The sequence below is a fragment of the Diuraphis noxia genome, unplaced genomic scaffold (genome assembly GCF_037042655.1).
Source record: "Diuraphis noxia isolate RWA-SAM2 unplaced genomic scaffold, SU_Dnox_SAM2 contig0001, whole genome shotgun sequence".
Lineage (NCBI taxonomy): Eukaryota > Metazoa > Arthropoda > Insecta > Hemiptera > Aphididae > Diuraphis > Diuraphis noxia.
The window spans coordinates 93281490-93299777 of NW_028301711.1; the positions used below are offsets into that span (position 1 = coordinate 93281490).

General features: G+C 37.0%; 1 protein-coding gene across 1 annotated transcript; it reads right to left on the bottom strand.

Annotated features, from left to right (window-relative positions):
- Nucleotides 1-773: 773 nt before the first annotated feature.
- On the bottom strand, nt 774-18072 carry LOC107165794 (uncharacterized). The gene is made up of 3 exons (XM_015514191.2): nt 17615-18072; nt 3141-3742; nt 774-2588 (listed from the first exon to the last, which is right to left on the bottom strand). Exons 2-3 carry the CDS (start codon nt 3732-3734, stop codon nt 1311-1313), a joined length of 1872 nt encoding a protein of 623 aa, XP_015369677.2. The 5' UTR covers nt 3735-3742; nt 17615-18072; the 3' UTR covers nt 774-1310.
- Between the last annotated feature and the right edge of the window lie 216 nt (nt 18073-18288).

Genomic DNA, 18288 nt, shown 5'->3' on the forward strand with positions numbered 1-18288 from the left:
GGAGAGGGGGAGGGGTCTACTAGAGGAGTGTGTTTTTTTTTTAATCGTATTCAAAAATACAGAAAAAATAATTGTTTATTCCGGTGGGTCTGTCGTGGTTCGATTCCTATACGCGGTTACGAACTTCATCACGTCGACTCACTTCGATAATGGAAATTTGACTTTAAACTTCTCCTCGCCGATGACATGATGTAATAATATTTTAAGTTAGAACCGCGACGACTGGCGGAAAAAAAATTTTTGTTTTGTATGATTGCAGAATATATACCTACATATCTACCTATAACTATTAAATCGCGGTCGGTCGTATACGCATACGCAGCACACTTAACGCACACACACACACGTCCAAAGAAATAATAATGTTGTTTTATTACTTTTGATAGATAGCAACATCCTCGACTAAATTGCCCCCGTTCGTTAGAATATTTTTGGCGTGACGTTAATATTTAAAAAAAAAAAAAAACATATTATATACACTCACACACATACACCAATATAATATACATATATCATATATAGTGTACGTACAGGGCGATTCTCTCACAGTCGCGGTTCTCCGCTAGTAAGGCCCAAAATATGGAGTTCGTGTAGCCGTTACAAATCATCGTGGAAAACCGCCACTACGAGAACCGCCCCGTACGTATTTAATGCGTGTCATATTTTGTTACAAGTTTATTTACACTTTACAATATTCAATTATCTGACGAACGCCAGCACTGATGGACGGATGAAGGGAATATTCATCTTCAGATTTACGCAGCGTTTATGATTTTTATCAACCCCCCTAAAAAAAAAAAAAAAAAAAAACGACAAGTAATTCCCGCGCCCACGCAATTATATTGTTTGTGCCGGTTCGATCATCATCAAGTGCGCCCTCGTCGATCGGAAAGCAAACATAAAAAAAAAACCGCAATAATATTATTACTTCGAGTTACGATGTAACAATGGTAATAACATTATAATAATATCATCTATTTTATATATTACACACATATAGTATTATAATAAGACATTCGGTGGGCGACGAAAACGTGTTCGATAGATATATACGAAGCATCGTCAAAAATACCATAGCTTTTAATAATAATAATAATAATAATAATAATGATGATGATGATAATAATATTATTATAATAATAATTAAAATATTAATAAAAATTAAAATAATAACCATAAAAAAAAAAATAATAATAATAATAATAATAATTTACCTATGTATGGATTCGCGTGCGAACGTATAACAAACAAAATACCTGTGGATCGAAATAACGAATAACAATAATTTTTGTTGTATCCGTCGTCGTCGATTAGTTGACAGCGACGGTGGTGGACTGGGCCGGAGCCGCGGTGGACGACTTCCTGGACGACAGCATGTTCTTGAGGCTGGCCACCTCGGACGCTAGCCGGGCCACCTCGGACTTAAGTCTGGTGTCGTCGGCGGCGGCTGTCGGGGCGGTTGCGTGTACGGCGCCGTCAGCCGGTTCGCCACCCATCGTGACGGCGGCTGGCGACTGCATGGCGGCGGCTCGTGGCGCGGCCACCGGGGTGGCCGTCGGGCACACGGCGACCGATGCGGATGATGGCCGGACGCCCCATTCGACGCCCAGGCTGATGCCAGAGTCACGCTCATCGCTGCTTCCTTCCGCGTCCCACGGTGGACTGGCCCGGCTGCTTCCGGGTTCCTGCTTGATGGCCTGCAGCGAAAGCAACGCTGTGGCCGCCACGTCCTTGTCGCCCAAATGCGTCTTGTGACGGAGCTTGTGTGGCAGACAGTTGCCACCGCCGTTGCCTCCGCCGCCGTTGTTGACGATCGCTGCAATGTTGTTGCTGTTGATGCCTGCTACGTCGTTGTCATTTCCGTGGACCATATTGTTGTTGTTGTTATTGAGGACCGCGATTGGTATACCTCCGCCACCGCTACCGGTCATCATGGCCATCATGCCGTTTCCGTTAAAGTGGTGCCGGTGACGGTGCTGAAGGTGGTGATTGTTGTTGTTCTGGCTGTTGTTGTTGTTTCCAACCAACGAGCCGCCCGGTCCCACGACTCCGCCGGCCGCTGCGGCGGCAGCCGCGGCCACGAACGCCAGCGATATGGGCACGCAAGACGACGACGTGTCGTCACCACTGCCACTGCTCAGCTCGTATGGTGACGGTGGCCGGCGGCTGAGGTTCAGTACGCTGTTGGCGGCCGATTCGAACGACGGCGGCTGCAGTGGGGGCAGAACCGGTGCAAACGGGTACGGCGGGTACCCGGCTTGTGCCGCGGCGGCCACAGCTGCGGCGGCCACGGACATCGGCAGGCCATTGACGCCGTTCGAACGGTCGCCCTGCTGCTGCTGGTGTTGTTGTTGCTGCTGTTGTTGGTGTTGGTCGACAGAGCTGTCGCAATCGGACTGTGCGCCACCATAGTACGAGCCGTTCATTTTGGGCGTGGTAGACTGGACGGGCTGGTGGATGACCGACGTGGGTATAGGACCGGATCCGTTCTGCGAGTAACCTATCGACGAAGACGAAGACGACGTGGAAAGTTTTGGGCGTTTCGTGATGCTCAACACTTGTTCGTTTGTAGGTAAAGAAGCCATAACCTATAAGTGCGGGAAAAAGAAAAACCACTGTTAATACATAAAATCATTTTGGTCTATTTCTATTCGTAGGTAGTGGTTTGTTTTTTTTTTTGGCGGGGGGAGAGGGGTTGAAATCTATATTAAGATCGAATAATTATGGGTCATTTTTTGTAATCATTTGGCATATTCTTAATTGTGCGTGTTTTTCATAAATTATTGTATACATTTTTTTTTTAATGCAAACAGTTAATTACTCATTCAGTGTGAAACACAGGTGTTGGGTAATATGGTTTTTCGAAAAATGCAGTAAGACGAACACGATAGAAAGAACAATGCAAACACATCGCTATACATTGTAAACAATGAACTTACTGTTCAACACAGTTTTCTTGCGCCATCTTAATGAACTCGTACGTATAACATAATATTATTATGTATTATTATTCACAAAATAACTACTATTTAATGCGGTTAGTGTGCATAAACCCTTCATAAAACGATTTTGATTAACGAAAAGGACTTAACCTAGAATCCTATTGATATAAACCCTTGTGATTATGTTTGAATTATTACCTGTTCAACGCTAACCACAGCCTCGCCACTGATGCCGAACTTATCCTTGATAGCTGAGAGTTGGGCCTTGAGTACGTGGTTCTCCTTGCTGAGTTCAACCACCCGCTGTTCGAGGATCATGTCGTTGAACCTCCTCTTTTCGCGGGATCGTTTGGCTGCCTCGTTGTTTCGTCGCCTCCTGTCCCAATAGCTTTCATCTTTTTTGTTATCCGGTATAAATTCACGCTGCTTGCGCTGCGCAAAGAACTCCTTGTGCTGCAGATGCGCCGTCAAGTCAAACCCGGGTGGGTACGGTTCGCCGGGTCCTGGCGATTCTGGTCCTGGTGATACAGAATCGTCGTACCTCATGCTCCCAGGGCCGCCTGATTGTTCCATATCGCTACAATACTGTGGCATGTTTCCGCCACTGTTTTGATGCTGTTGTTGTTGTTGGCGTTGCAGATGGATTTGGTGAAGTTGCTGCTGCTGTTGCTGATGAAGTTGCTGCTGCTGTTGCTGGTGGACTTTCTGTTGTTGGTGCTGGTTTAGTTGCTGCGACTGCTGCTGCTGAGTTTTCTGTTGATGATGATAACTGCTGGCCGTGTCCGCTACCATTTCTCAACCTTTAACACAAAAATACGAACGTGGACATTAGTTTCATATCGTTAAATATAACTATAATACCGACGGCCATGCATTCACACGAATATACTGAATCGATAACAAGTCTTAGGGCCATTTTCTACACATTACACATAAGTGAGACACCAAAGGTATTTATTATATATTTATTATATCTGAAACGCTTTTCCGGTATTGCGCGAGGGTGACGGGCTCCTGTAATGATAGTTTGTTTAGTGAGTGTATGAGGCTAACTTCCCATTTGAATGTACGGGGTTCTCATATTATATTATATTACTTCCTATATCAACTGGACAAAAACTTTTTTTCGCCATTATTTAAGTACTCAGTATCTACCTCCATAACCTTGGCGACTCGCAATCCGTAAAAACCTTCAAACCAGCCATTTCTTTAGAATTCTTTGTGCTGCATTTCAGTATAGGGGATGGCGTTTAGTGTTGAAAAACCGAAAGAAGACGATGACGATGACGGTTCGGGAAAATCTATGACGCAGTGTACATGTATATCAGTTTGTGTTACACTAATGATGGTTGTGTAGGAACACGCGTATACGTGTCGGCAACCTTGAGCGAAACATCTTTAATACAGCGGCGGCGGTGGAATTCCGAAGCTACTTGCCACGTGCCATGGAAAAAAATACCACATAGGTACTCCCCTCCCTTCTATACACTTGACTACAAAAACGCTCGCGGGGAAGCGTCGGAAAAGGGTCCCCCCGATCGTTAGAATCTTATAAACGGACGGAATCGAAAAATTCGATGTCTGCAATAAATTCTTCTAATGCTATTATTACATACAATCGGGCAGTGATGTTACTGCGCCGTGCGCCGAGGTGGCCACATTCAGATTATCCGTAGATGTTACGCGTATTAATATGTCGCAGTGCTAACTTCTATACGGTCATGTTATAACACAATAATAATTAATAACACGTATATTATACATTATGTAATATAAATTGTAGAACCAGCCAAGGACGGTGAGATCGAGGAAATACAATAAAAATAATATAAACCGAGCAAGGTCACCCGTAACGATATCCGACGATGTCTTAACACTGGTTCCGTTCGGCGAATATTTTTTTCCTATATCTACACGATATCACGCAATTTATTACTATTATAAAACACAGTAAACGGTGTATCAATAAAAAGTAGGTATCTAGTAGATAGGTAGGTAGATAGTAGTATCTAGTCAGTCAAAGAGGTAACACTCTGTACCAGAATGCGAGCGGCCAACCCATTTGGTAAATGACGAACGGACCGCATTTACAATCGCCGTAGTTGTATGCGACATCATAATATTATATAATAATATTAATTTTATTAATTTGACCTTTTGAAAACACCGTCGAGGTGAATGCCAGCCACAACGTTGTGGCGCAAAAACGAGTTATCAAGCGACGGATATGAAACTCGTATCGATCACAATATAATAATAATAATAATATGAGATACCATGATACTATGGCATCATAATATTATTAAGTATCCGACAGGCACTGGTGTAGGATAGTTGCAGTGACCCGAGAATCAATAAAAATTAAACAATTAGCCGTTAGCTAACGCCTCGCCGTCAGCGTACCTATACACTCAACAGCATTTTCTGGCACGATTCTACTAGGACTTGCTGATCATTTTAATCATCCACGATATCGGAATAAATAGTTTTTAGTAGTTTTTCTACATCAATTATAGAACTATATAATACTATAAATATAATAGTAATAACATAAACACCGGACGTGATGCGATTCACGTATGATGACGCACAGTGTCGATCACGAACTTGAAAAGGGCACAGTGTTTTACGATAAGAGTTATAAGACAGTCGTTTATGAACAGATGGGAGTTCTATACCCCACTGATAATCTGAATTCCAAAAAAAATATTATTTTTTACATTACGGACATCAGTCGTTCAGTCGACATAGTATTGATTTCATGAGTGTGTTTTGTTACAATAAAATTATATAATATAATCTTTTCGAGACTATTGTGTTTTGTTTGCAATGTCGGTCTTATGCAATCATACAAATTATTAAATTAGCTCTTTTAAGTGCCTTCCTACATATTTTATTTTAATTTCGGTATAAAGATACGCATATTTTATCCATTACAAATAGATGAATATATTGACGAATTTTTCTTAAATTAACAACACTACCTAATCGTAGATCAAAAACACGTACAGGCACTGCTTTATACTGAACATATTAGAAAATGTAGTCGATTCCAGACGTAAAATTCAATGACCGCGGCCGTTTGATCGAACGAGACATTTCGTATAGAATATAGGTACCTGCAATGTCGAGATATGGACAACGCAGCTGCGTCTATATCAACGCATAATAATATCGACGACGACAAATTATTTAGTATAATAGTAACTAGTAATAAGTAATAGCTACAATAACAAACAATTATAAAATAACGCGATTGTTGGTACACGCCTACATTTTACATTACAATCAGTTGTAATCGTTCCGAGTAAGTAGTCAGTAGGTATATGGTGTAGTATAGGTACATCACAACATGATACGATATTATATTAAATATTTTATAACTTTATAGGCCTCGTCGGCAACCGTTGTACGACTCGTCAGTCACGTTCGCACACGATATTTTTATCATCGTAATTTGTTTGTACATAATAATAAATTAATAGCAAAGCGTCGGCAGTCGATGGAAATATGGTCGATTCAGTTGAGATCGGCGTCATTCAAGAGAGCCGTATGTTGTTGTCACCGTTTCGTAATATCATACAACGTCACAAAGATGTATAAATAAGTTATTATAATATTATAATTTCGCTTATGAGCTAGAATTTTTTTTTATTTTAATTCTCCTTTACCTCGTCTCCGTTTCACTCGCAAAGTTTTCGTTTCGGCCAGTGCGCGAGACTACGCATAACCGCGGGTTCATAAATAATCCAACCAAATTAATATATTATCAGCACACGCGATAATGATATTGACGAGTGTCTTGTCGCCTTTAATTATACCAAAGGACGATTTAAGCAAATAGGTTATTATTAATTGATCTAACCAATGGACTGGTAACTGAATTCACACTAATAAGGTAATCTGGTAATAACCGTACACGGACCTTATCGACAAGATAATATGGTCAAAGGTAATCCATACAAGCATAGGTTATAGGTCATTATGTTCTTCTAGAGTACCTTCTTGTGAAGGTACTATTTTATTTCAACTTTCAAGTTCGCTGTTCCAACAACTAATCAGAAGGAACCCTGATATAAAGTATTTTAACCACTATAATAATAATAATTGTAGGCAGTTAAAGTTGAGCCAGTAACTTTAACTGCCTTCGTACGATTGATAAAATGAACTCAAATGTATTAAATAAACATATTATATTACGATTACTAGCAGGTACACAATATATTACACGAAATAACTAAAAAATGTACTCCTATACCAAGGACATATTATAGGATATTATATAGTAATAATTATTTTTAACTGGTGTATTTTTTTTTCCGAATCAAACGTTAATTTATAATAAATTAACTATAATTATTTAAAATGATAAATATTACTTTTACTATTATTATGGTAGTATACCTGCATTTCATTAACACCTGATAATATAATATGTATATTGTACTACAATATATTGATAATCGTGTAACCTAAAAAACAAAAAAGTCAGCCGCCTGCGCACACGCTTATGAACCTATGGCAATCGCCAATTCGCGGCACAGAACTCGCAATTTACGCATATCATTATCGTTCCCGTTATAATTACAATATTACGTTATTACACATAAAAATGTATTAATGTACTATAACATCAGAATGATATTATTATTGTTTTAGTGCTATGATGATAATAATAATATCGACAACACATTAACAATGTTGTAACGAGCGTATGGACGTCGACCCCGCGGGGAACCTCTGGTTGCAGGTGTGCCTCATCACGTATAAATTATATTAATATATCATAATAAATTTATAAACAGCCGGGGATATCGTCTTGCGCAAAAGTATACATATTTTATTTTCCTTTTTAGTTCTCCACCTTTCCGATGACGATATTTCAATATGTTTAACGATCGTTATTGATTTTAATTTGTTTAATGTCAAACCAATGAAATCAACAGGTGCGTACGGTTGTTGTCGCGTGTGCCTCACAAGAAAACACACACGCGACACGCCGAGTACACCAGATATTTATGACAATAATAATGTTGTACGCGAAGTAATGACGTACCTGCGGCGTCTCATCAAGTCTGGCCAAATTTTTTATCATGGGCTTAGGTGTAACAGATTAACGATCATCGGGATAGGACCATCAGTAACGATAGTATCCACAGGATAACCATATAAGCCTCACCCCCCCCCCCCCCCCCAAAAAAAAAAAATAAAATAAAAATAAAAACAAAAATCGAACAGTTTTTTAATTGTATGGTAGGTAGCGAAGCTCATCCCCTCCAAGGCTGCTTACATTGATGTTAAAAATGTTTGACTTCCCTCAAATTCGAATGGATTTCCGATTATATGTACCAACCAAATGATAAATGGGATTTCAGGATTAAAAAAAAAAAAATCCAATTGCCACGGTGTCCAATGGGCACCGGGCGGGGTCAAATATTACGATACATAATATTATTACTATTATAAACACAATGAAATGCATTACGCGGGTTTATGTAATAATATCGTGCACGCACGCATTATTATGCTTGTAGTATACGTTTTGAAATCGTCCGATGACATTGTGCGCGAATTTTACGCGTCGTAAAAAACTCGACGGCCTTGGATGTGTTACACACGACTCGGGTTGAGCAAAAACGCACAGAGAGAGAGAGAGAGAGAGAGAGAGAAAATTAAATAAATAAACGAAATAAAATAAAATATACACTGCCAAACGCCGCTGCTGCCGATGCCGCCGACGTCAATGCAAGTACTCGGCACGTGTATATTACTATTATTATTATTATTATTTATTATGAGATAATCGTTGTCGTCGTGTTGGGCGTACTATTGTATGTGTGTTTTTCATCATTTCGCGCGCGCCGAAGATAATAACTAATAAGCGACCATATAATATAATATCATAATCATTGTGTGGGATCTTGTAGGCCAACTCGCTCCGACCGTCATGGCCTTCACCCTCAAGGTGAAGTTTATACATTATATTAATATATTATTATAATATTATAATATATTATTATGTTATACGAAATGATTTTCGTACAAAATGTTTTAACGTTGTGACGAAATCGATTTTGGATAGTTTTTTAAATTTTTTTATGTTCATCCTCGACGATTTTATCTTCGTTCGTTATTATTTTGTTATAATTATTATTATTATTATTACCTACGTATTTATTTGTTCTGCATAACGACGCGTCGCGTTCGGTATAATACGTCTGTGTCATAATATTATACGATGTGCGCGATTGTTATTTAACAGTGTGCAGTAACACCAAAGTCGTCGTCGTAGTTATTTATGTTTATCATATTAAACTATATATATAATATATATGTATACATGCATTTTTTTTTTTCATTTTTAGCTCGTCGAATATTTTTATGCGCCGGCCTTTGGCACGCTATCGTCCACTTGGCCCCCGAACTCGTGCATGTGTATGCACAGTTTCGCGTGAACGATTGTCTCCTTCTACCGGCACCGATCCCGACGACCGCGAATACCTGTTACGTGGTATAATAATAATTACAACATCTCGATATGGTCACGACCATTACTGGTAAAAATAATTTTAAGGAGCCTTTACGTTCTAGTGTGTGCTACTTCTACAATATTTTGTTGTATCGTTTGATCAGAATATTATCTTTGTATACAATACGAGTGTCATATAATTTAGAACCCGGTTAGAGGTTAGCGAGCGTTATAAATACGTTTGATCAGCAGTGTAGTCGATAACCATTTGACCACAGTAAAACCGCTCGACGACAAGTCGAATATTTTTCCACTTTGTGTCAACAAGCCAACACCTGGTAGCATGGTATATTTAAAAGATAACCACAGTGTGAAGCCACTGGAGTCTTAACATGACGTGTTAAATAATGCACGACGCGATAAAAAGTTGGTATGTTCCTTAGGACCGGTTGTAGTAGTGCAAAAAGGTTAACACCAGAGGCGGTTGTTCATCGACATTAGAAAAAAGAAATAAATCTTAGCGAAGGGTTAAAAAGATTACTAAAAATTCTCATTGAATATGATATGTGGTGGGTAGATTTTAGGTTGCTTATGGATTACTTTATGCTCGTTTTACCTCTGATCGACACAACAATAGGTAAATCGGTTTTTATGTAGATTTATTTTTAACATGATAACATAATATCACAATATTATTATCGGCGTTATGTAACGCATGGTCGCCGATATAAACATTGACCTTAAGCGCCGCGTTACGTAGATATTCTATTACAGTATAATAACAATAATAATAATAATATATAACCGTTCTGCCGTATACTGGTCAGGTCATGTTGTGCGTGGTATAATAATTGTGCGACCACGCGACGGTTATATGCGTAGCGGAGTTTACACAGTATACCATGTCGTGTAAAGAGTTGGATATTAAACGCACATTACCAAATATCAATATTTTGTTACCTACGTGTTTTAGATTGAGTACGGAACACGATACTAACGGTACTATCAGACTCTGGACACTCTAAAATGTTATCAATAATAATTCTATCGGAAGAAGATAATATATTACAATAATTCATATTATATTATATCATTGATTGACTTCGAGTATTTATAGCAATTGTTATCAATGGTTATAAATAATGTGTATAATCGTCATACTGATTTTCTCCATAAAAATGGCAAATTCATTTATCAGATTTCCCTATGCTTCTAGTATAATATATTTTATTCTATGATTCTATTCCGCTATCACCATGTGGTTCATGCTCAGAATTTTCTACGATTACAATAAAGCAATTAATAGCCACCACTTGGCCACTTAACACTTTTGGTATATGATACGGTAACGTGTTAACCCAGATGTTAACCCGTACGGTTTAAACGGAAAACGATTATGACATTGCAGTTATAATACTAACTTTAAGTATTGAGAACCTCGCATAATATTATACTCAAAGATCAATTTGTGCGACGACAAATATAATTTTACTATCATTTCGATCCCGTTATCGTCGTAGTATTATTCGTAATGTAGCACGAGCTCTCGATCCGCCGCCCGCCAGTTAAAGCGACCGTGGTTATAGACTATAACTTATAGTCATAATATTATTATGTTATTAAATCGAACGCTGCGGCAAGTGTGCATACCTATTATTTGCACTACAATAAGACGCCTATATAATATGATAGGTACATAATAGAGCGACTGGGAAAGACGAAAATAAATATTGAGAAGAGAACAAAACCGGAACGAGACGGCGGTCGTTCCGTTCTATTTCCGCGCTCCGATTCCCGACGTGCCCTACTATACTACATTTGACGTAGCTACATTGTTACATATAATACATCATCGGTCTGATTTAAGCGCCTGGTCGATCCGCCCAACTTCCGGTCTCGTCGTTCGGAAGTGATGCTGATCGTCACACACACACACACATCATACACACAAACCGGGCTTTCCGCCCAAATCGAGCCTCTCGTTCAGTGCACGTGAGTAGCACGAGGGGTGCTTCACTCAAAAGTGCAAGCCCACTCAACCCGAGCGCGCACACACACAAACTAGCACGCACGATTTTTGCAACCGGTTCGAGGTGGCAAAAACGAATCATTATTGCGGGAGGTTAGGTGCTTGTCTGTGTCGCTGACGAAATCGGCGGCTTGTGCAGCCAACTCAGTCATGAGGTGTAACTAATGCTCAACCGACGGATCTATTAATAGATGATATATTTACAATGGGCGAAACGATGTGAGTGACGTTTATTTATTTTTATCCATACCACCTGTTTTTTTTTTTAATTTTTCACACTTCGTAGTAGGTACATGTTCTACCAAGACGACTTACTTACACTGCGTACTTACGTCACAATGGTGATTTAACGTGTTATGGAAATTCTATACACGGCACTCGCGGGTTCTGTGAGATTATTCATATTTTTTATATCCACAGCCAGCTGTGAGAATTTCGTGCGATTTAAATCGAATGTTACCCGTCCTATAATGTGAATTCTATGTGTTTTTTTAAAATTTTGTTCGGGCTTATAGCGATTGATCGGCCGATCAGTTCAAAATTTCAACAACACCCATCACTCACACCTGTCTTAGCCAGTACCCAACGGCTCAGATAGAGACATGAACACAACCATAATCATCTAAAACTACGGGGTCACGAGGCGAAATGCATTTCGATTCTGAAAATGGGACAATATTGTATAGTCCGCAAAACAATTTTTAAACGTACCAGAGTATACGACAGTACTTAACCACGGGCGCTAGTCGCCCGATATCGATGTTGGGTTATTTTTTACACATTCGTTATTTCTTATCTACAATGTTATTTTTTGTTGTTGATTAGTTTACATGACGCGTCGATAAAAATATTGGGTAAGGAAACATTTAATCTTATTGATTTTTTTTATCACTCCTAATATTAGTAATATTATAATTACAATATTCATTATGTATTTTAAGAGAACGTTATACCCACTTGTGTTGTCTTCGTCTTGCAAGTGCTTATTAACAAAGCAAATTTTACGATTTGCAGATCACGTGTAGCTCTGTTAATTTAAAATTTAGAGTGAATTGACCTTTTATAAAAATTAAAGGTAACATTATCATCGAGTGCTTCTAATGGGCTTTTTATTATATTTTAATTTTAAAGCGAGTTATGAGTATTTTAAAATATACAAACAATTAAAAAATTTTTTAAATACTCATAACTACTTATAACTCAAAATTAATTAGAAGCACTCGATAATATCGTTACCTTTAAATTTTATAAGAGGTCAATTCACTCTAAATTTTAAACTAACAGAGCTACACGTGATCTGCTGAACGTAATTGCTTTGTTAAGCACTTGTAAGACGTAAACAACACAAGCGGGTATAACGTCCTCTTAAATAACCCAACATTAAAACTAATATTCTCTTTTTCTGTGAGATAATTTTAATAACTAACGAGTTGAGAGCAGCGATTGCGTTAAACATATTTTATTCCACGCCTATTATAATTAATAATATTATTATTAGTGTTATTATTTTTATTTTTTTTATATTCAATATTGTTCACGCTTGGAAGTGTGTTTGAATAAAATAGACTATTATAATTCTCTTTCTACGTGAATCCTATGATATTCATTAAATAATAAACATTGCCGGCTACAATGGTTACATGGCACAGCGAAATTATAATAATTACGTTTTATTGATCGTACAACATCGATCGGTAGAGAACTTTTCTCAGTAACCTTCAACGGGGTCTATAAAAACATAAAATAATGTATCCGAACATTACATACTCACCTGTACGGATATCATATTTATGTATAATATAGTTGTATATATTGCGTAAGCGTAATATATCATAATATTATAAACTATCGAGTATTCTATTTTCGTCACGGTATACTCGAACATGCGATAATTACGAAGGAATTTCACGACATAATTACATCGGAATAATAAATTGCGTAACGGTTTCCGAGTGGGATCGAAGAGATAAAAAAAAAATTAAAATAATAACAGTATTATACGGAAAACGGTCGGTACAAATAAAATCCCGTGGAGGCCGGCGCTCATAAGACTAATGTATTATTATAATAGGAAAGTCATAAATGTCTGTATATTTACTTTACAAACATAATATTATAATACGGTGGTAGACTTTTTCATTGTTTCGATACCTTGTAATCAGTTATTAACACCGTGTATCATGCGACTGGGTTAATATTATTGTTATAAAGATAAACAATATGGGAATAGAAGTTCATTGTCCATCGGCTACATAGTATGATGTATTGTGATAGGATTTTAAGAAGCTGAGGTGAAGAACAAATAAAAAAATAAAATCGAATAGGTAGGTTGTAGTAATGCGCGTAATTATTCGTAAAATATTTATTATTGTTATTATGACGTCGCGGGTTTACCTATTTGTAGCTACGCGGCGATGACCGACATAAAAATCGTTACGATAGCGCGTTATTACGATACGATCATATTATTATCGTTTCGCATTCAATATTATCAAAACGGGCGAAACGGCCCGGATTCGTGGTGTCTTACCGTGACGGGAATTGTGTTTTTTTTTTTCAGACGCAATCAACATCACTGTGTCAATACCGACCGACGGTGGCGTGTGCATATAATATATTGGTAATAATAATTTGTAATATATTTGATATTATGTTAGAACTTATAAACGTTATATCATATTATTACCTCTGCATTGTGTATTTGGAGCAACGTCGAGGCGGTTTTCGCCCTCGGGGGTAATGAACCGCAATATACTATATCATTATATCACTATTATTGCTATTATTATTATAGCTGGTACCTATGCACATATTGCACGCGTACGCCCTTCATAATAATGGTACCGCAAGTACAAACGCAATGGACAAATTATTGTTATATTATTATTATATTGTATAAACAATAAACGTAAGATGATACATTTAATAATATTATATATTTATAACGATGTGAGGTTTAGTATGATTCACCCTGCAAAACCAATACTGAAAATTCTACGAATTTATAGCAAGCGAATATAACGACATGATCGATAACGATCTATTGTAGTAGTTATCTAGATCTGATAGTACCCGTCATAGTCGTACCAACGATTTAAGATGGTATCTTATCGGCCGTATCAAACGTATCGATATTGAGGTTCGTTGACGAACAGTGGTGACAGTAAATAGGCCGCGGTATGAGTGTATGACTACGAGTTATTATTATGTTCTGGTTTTAGCGCGTATCGCGTATGTGTTATAATAATAAGCTACACATTTTTTCCATACACGTTTTAAATCATCTATTTTAACGATTGCACATTTAAATATTATGCATACGTGATGTATACTGTGGTATGACATTATATAAACATAAACCATTGACATAATATTATGATCAATATTTTCGTTTCGTGACTATTGGGAAGTTCAGAAAAAAAAAAAAAATCTATAATATTTTGTTTACTATTATGATGCTAATTTAAGTTGAGTATGTATTATGCATTTTTATTTTATACTGTTGACAAAAGCGTCATGCAACTGAATAATTACTAATACGTGTTTAGCAAAAAAAAATGTTCATCGTCCCAAGAGAACACCAACAAACGAGATAATCATTTCGGCGGAGTACACAATACATTCATGGCCTACCAACAATGAACCGTTTCTTTTTCAACTAACAGATAATATTTAAAAATAAAAACCATGCACTATTCTCAGGCATATTAAAATAAAATACTCACACGAGTGATGATCTGAAAAGGATTTATAATATAATAAATTATACCAAAATCACTGAGATCCAAAAAAATAATGATAGGTAGTCATTAGCGGTAGGCAGCGGCTAAATTAAAATTACGAATTCTCTTGGACAAAAAATATATATCAACTGCACTCATTAAATTAACATTAAAATATATGTTTTTGAGAATCTCGAACGTAATTATTATTTAACTATATCTTCAATTTAGCCAGAAAAGTATCTGACATTTGAATTGGTTAAAATTATAATACGATTATGGGCAATTATGGAAAAATATTTTTAATTAGCTTTATTTGTTGTATTAACAATTACAAACAACGGGAAAACGGATACAACAGTCGTTCTACAAATAATTCACTAATCGGTCAAATGCGCGATAACGATTTTTTTCGTTTTAATTGTGATTATTTAAGACGCGTGTATTTAATGTTTTATTAATGAATCATTTCTAATGTGTTTTCAGCTGCGTGTGAACTGTAATACAACAACAGTATTGTATTTTGTCCATAAAGTAGATCTAATATTTTATGCAGTCTATTATTTTTATACCCGAGAATACTTTGTTAATACGGAAACAATTTTAAATCCGTTCCGATAAGTATCTTTTATAGCAATTGTAAAATAAAAACAATAATAATGTTTTAGTGCTGTAACGAATTCGGCGAATTCTATAAGCGCTTAAAATCAAAACGATGTATAATATCTTATAATACATATTATTATAAAATGGTAGGTATATAAAATGTTCACTATTCATCTCGAGTATATTATGTGCTTCGAACGGATCGAACGTATTCAAGTCATCTCACCTATTAAAACTCAGATACTCGTAACATGCATAATATCAAGCATAATATTATATATACGGTAAAAATCTAAATTTTTAATATTCACGATGAAAGTGCATATTCATAAGCGATTATATTAAAACGATTATATTTTTATCATTGTATCACGAAAATTCCGAGGAACTTCAATGCTGAGGAAACAAATTCTCATGTACGCACGCCGATACTAGAGAAACGCAGAAAGACGAAATTAGCGGCCAACATATTGTTAGGTTCCTTGTAACGGGCGTGCATAATATATTTCGATTCATTGCGAAAACCGTTTTGGTCCACACGTTCATTAAAAACAAAGTACGCTGATTACTCCTTGGCAGCAACCTTGAACTATAATTGCATTATGACAAAAAGTACGATGAACCCAATCCACTGCAGATTTCGACTGTACACATAACATTAAATTTACGGTGGATTGGGAGTCGTAATATTTGCTACGGACCATATCTGTTGCGAAAATATTTTATACATTTTTCAAGTGCCTACTCGGGTACGTTATATTTACGTTATTACCTATCTATTTATAAAACATTTAATGCGATAAAAAAAATATATATATATAAAGCTGGTTTGAAGAATGAATTCGAATGAAGTGGACATTTTATTATTCGACGAGATTATGAAAAAAAAAACTATGTAAATCCATTGGTACACTAAATACACACTTATATTAGTTTATAGTTATATTTTATAAATAAATTGCCGCCGAGTGATTTACAATAGCATCATACAATACTATAAAATAAGAATAACTACTTAAGGTATAGGTAAAATTATATGATTTAATATAATGTTAAGAATTATGTGATAAACTTGCACAAAATTACCATATAATATTGTAGGTACCTACTACATTTATGGTTGAAAAATTTTATGGTGAAAATGTACGGACAATTGAAATCGCGTCTCTAGGGAGTTTTTTTTTAGTCACACTCGTTACTCAGGGATAGGTCGGGTGTGTGAAATAATAATATACTATAACCATTTATAATATACTAAAAAGCTTTCAAACGCCATCGTTTCATTTTATTTGGACGTATAATTTTTACTCAACTATTTTGATTTTATTACACGATACAAAGTTATTACTTTTTTTTCTACTGTAACTCACACGCAATTTAATAGAATAATAATATTAAACATGACTATGTGAGTAAGCGAAATATAATTGTTATTGATGGTGTTCTCATTTTACACGCGTTTCATAAACTCATAGTATAATAATGTAATAAATTATAATATATTAAATAACAACACCGACCCAGCCAGATCGCGAGTTGTTGCAACAACGACAAGATGCTAGTACTAAGTTGACAGTGTGTATTGGTTACTAACATCTCGCGTATTGTCTTGGGCGTGCGGAGATTTGAATGCTGGGAACGGGGCGCAGATGAATGGTATCGCGGTGGAGCTGAGGCGCCGATCGCGCGACGGGAAGAGGAATCGCGAAAAAAAAAATTATCTCTAAAGAACGTTATCGACGTCAACGACGCAAAGCGTCGTCGTCGGTTTGATGCAATTCGCCAACAATTTTTAGTACGGTAGTAGTACCGCAGTAAATAAAATAATATTAATATGGAAACTCACGATTGGTTTGTGTGCGGCGTGCGGGCTGTCTGCGGCGTTCAGGACGGAGCGTTATCCATGTGGCGCTCGCGTACGAGTTGTCGAAAAAAAAAAAAATCGTAAAAACGTCAAATTGTTGTTTTTCCACGACCTGCGAGTGAAACTGCCGTCGTCGTTGATTTTTTTTTTTTAAATAAAAATATGCTCGATGTCAATAATAACGAGTATTTAGTCGTCGCGTATCGGACGCGGAAAAATAAAAATAATATCGTTTGATAATAATATTTATAAACGTCGACCGGTGTGGCTATCAAGCGAGCTCGCGAACGCGAATGCAATCGCGTACGAATAATAAATACACACTGACGGACGACACCGCGCGAAACGGAGTGAGAAATAACAAAAATGAAAAACCAAATAGGTAGGTAACAGCGGTTAACGCCGTGTCGCGACAGTACTTGCTGGGCGGACGCGACGGAAGCGACTGCCGCCGGTTGCCGCGTCGCTGCCGTGCCGCTGCGATTATATTATTATTATTATTACTATTACTATTATTACTATTACCATATCACTATAATATTATTATTGCCATTACTATTACTATTACTTCTACTATAATATATTATTATTATTATCGTTGTTGTGGTATGACGCCGCCTCCGCGCGTACAGTACGATACACGTCGGTGGGGAGGC

Excerpts from the sequence above, each read along its gene's own strand:
- LOC107165794 (XM_015514191.2), bottom strand. The coding sequence starts at position 3,734 with ATGGTAGCGGACACGGCCAGCAGTTATCATCATCAACAGAAAACTCAG. Across the intron at positions 2,589-3,140 it reads CTGTGGTTAGCGTTGAACAG|GTTATGGCTTCTTTACCTAC; the intron begins GTAATAATTCAA and ends CCGCACTTATAG.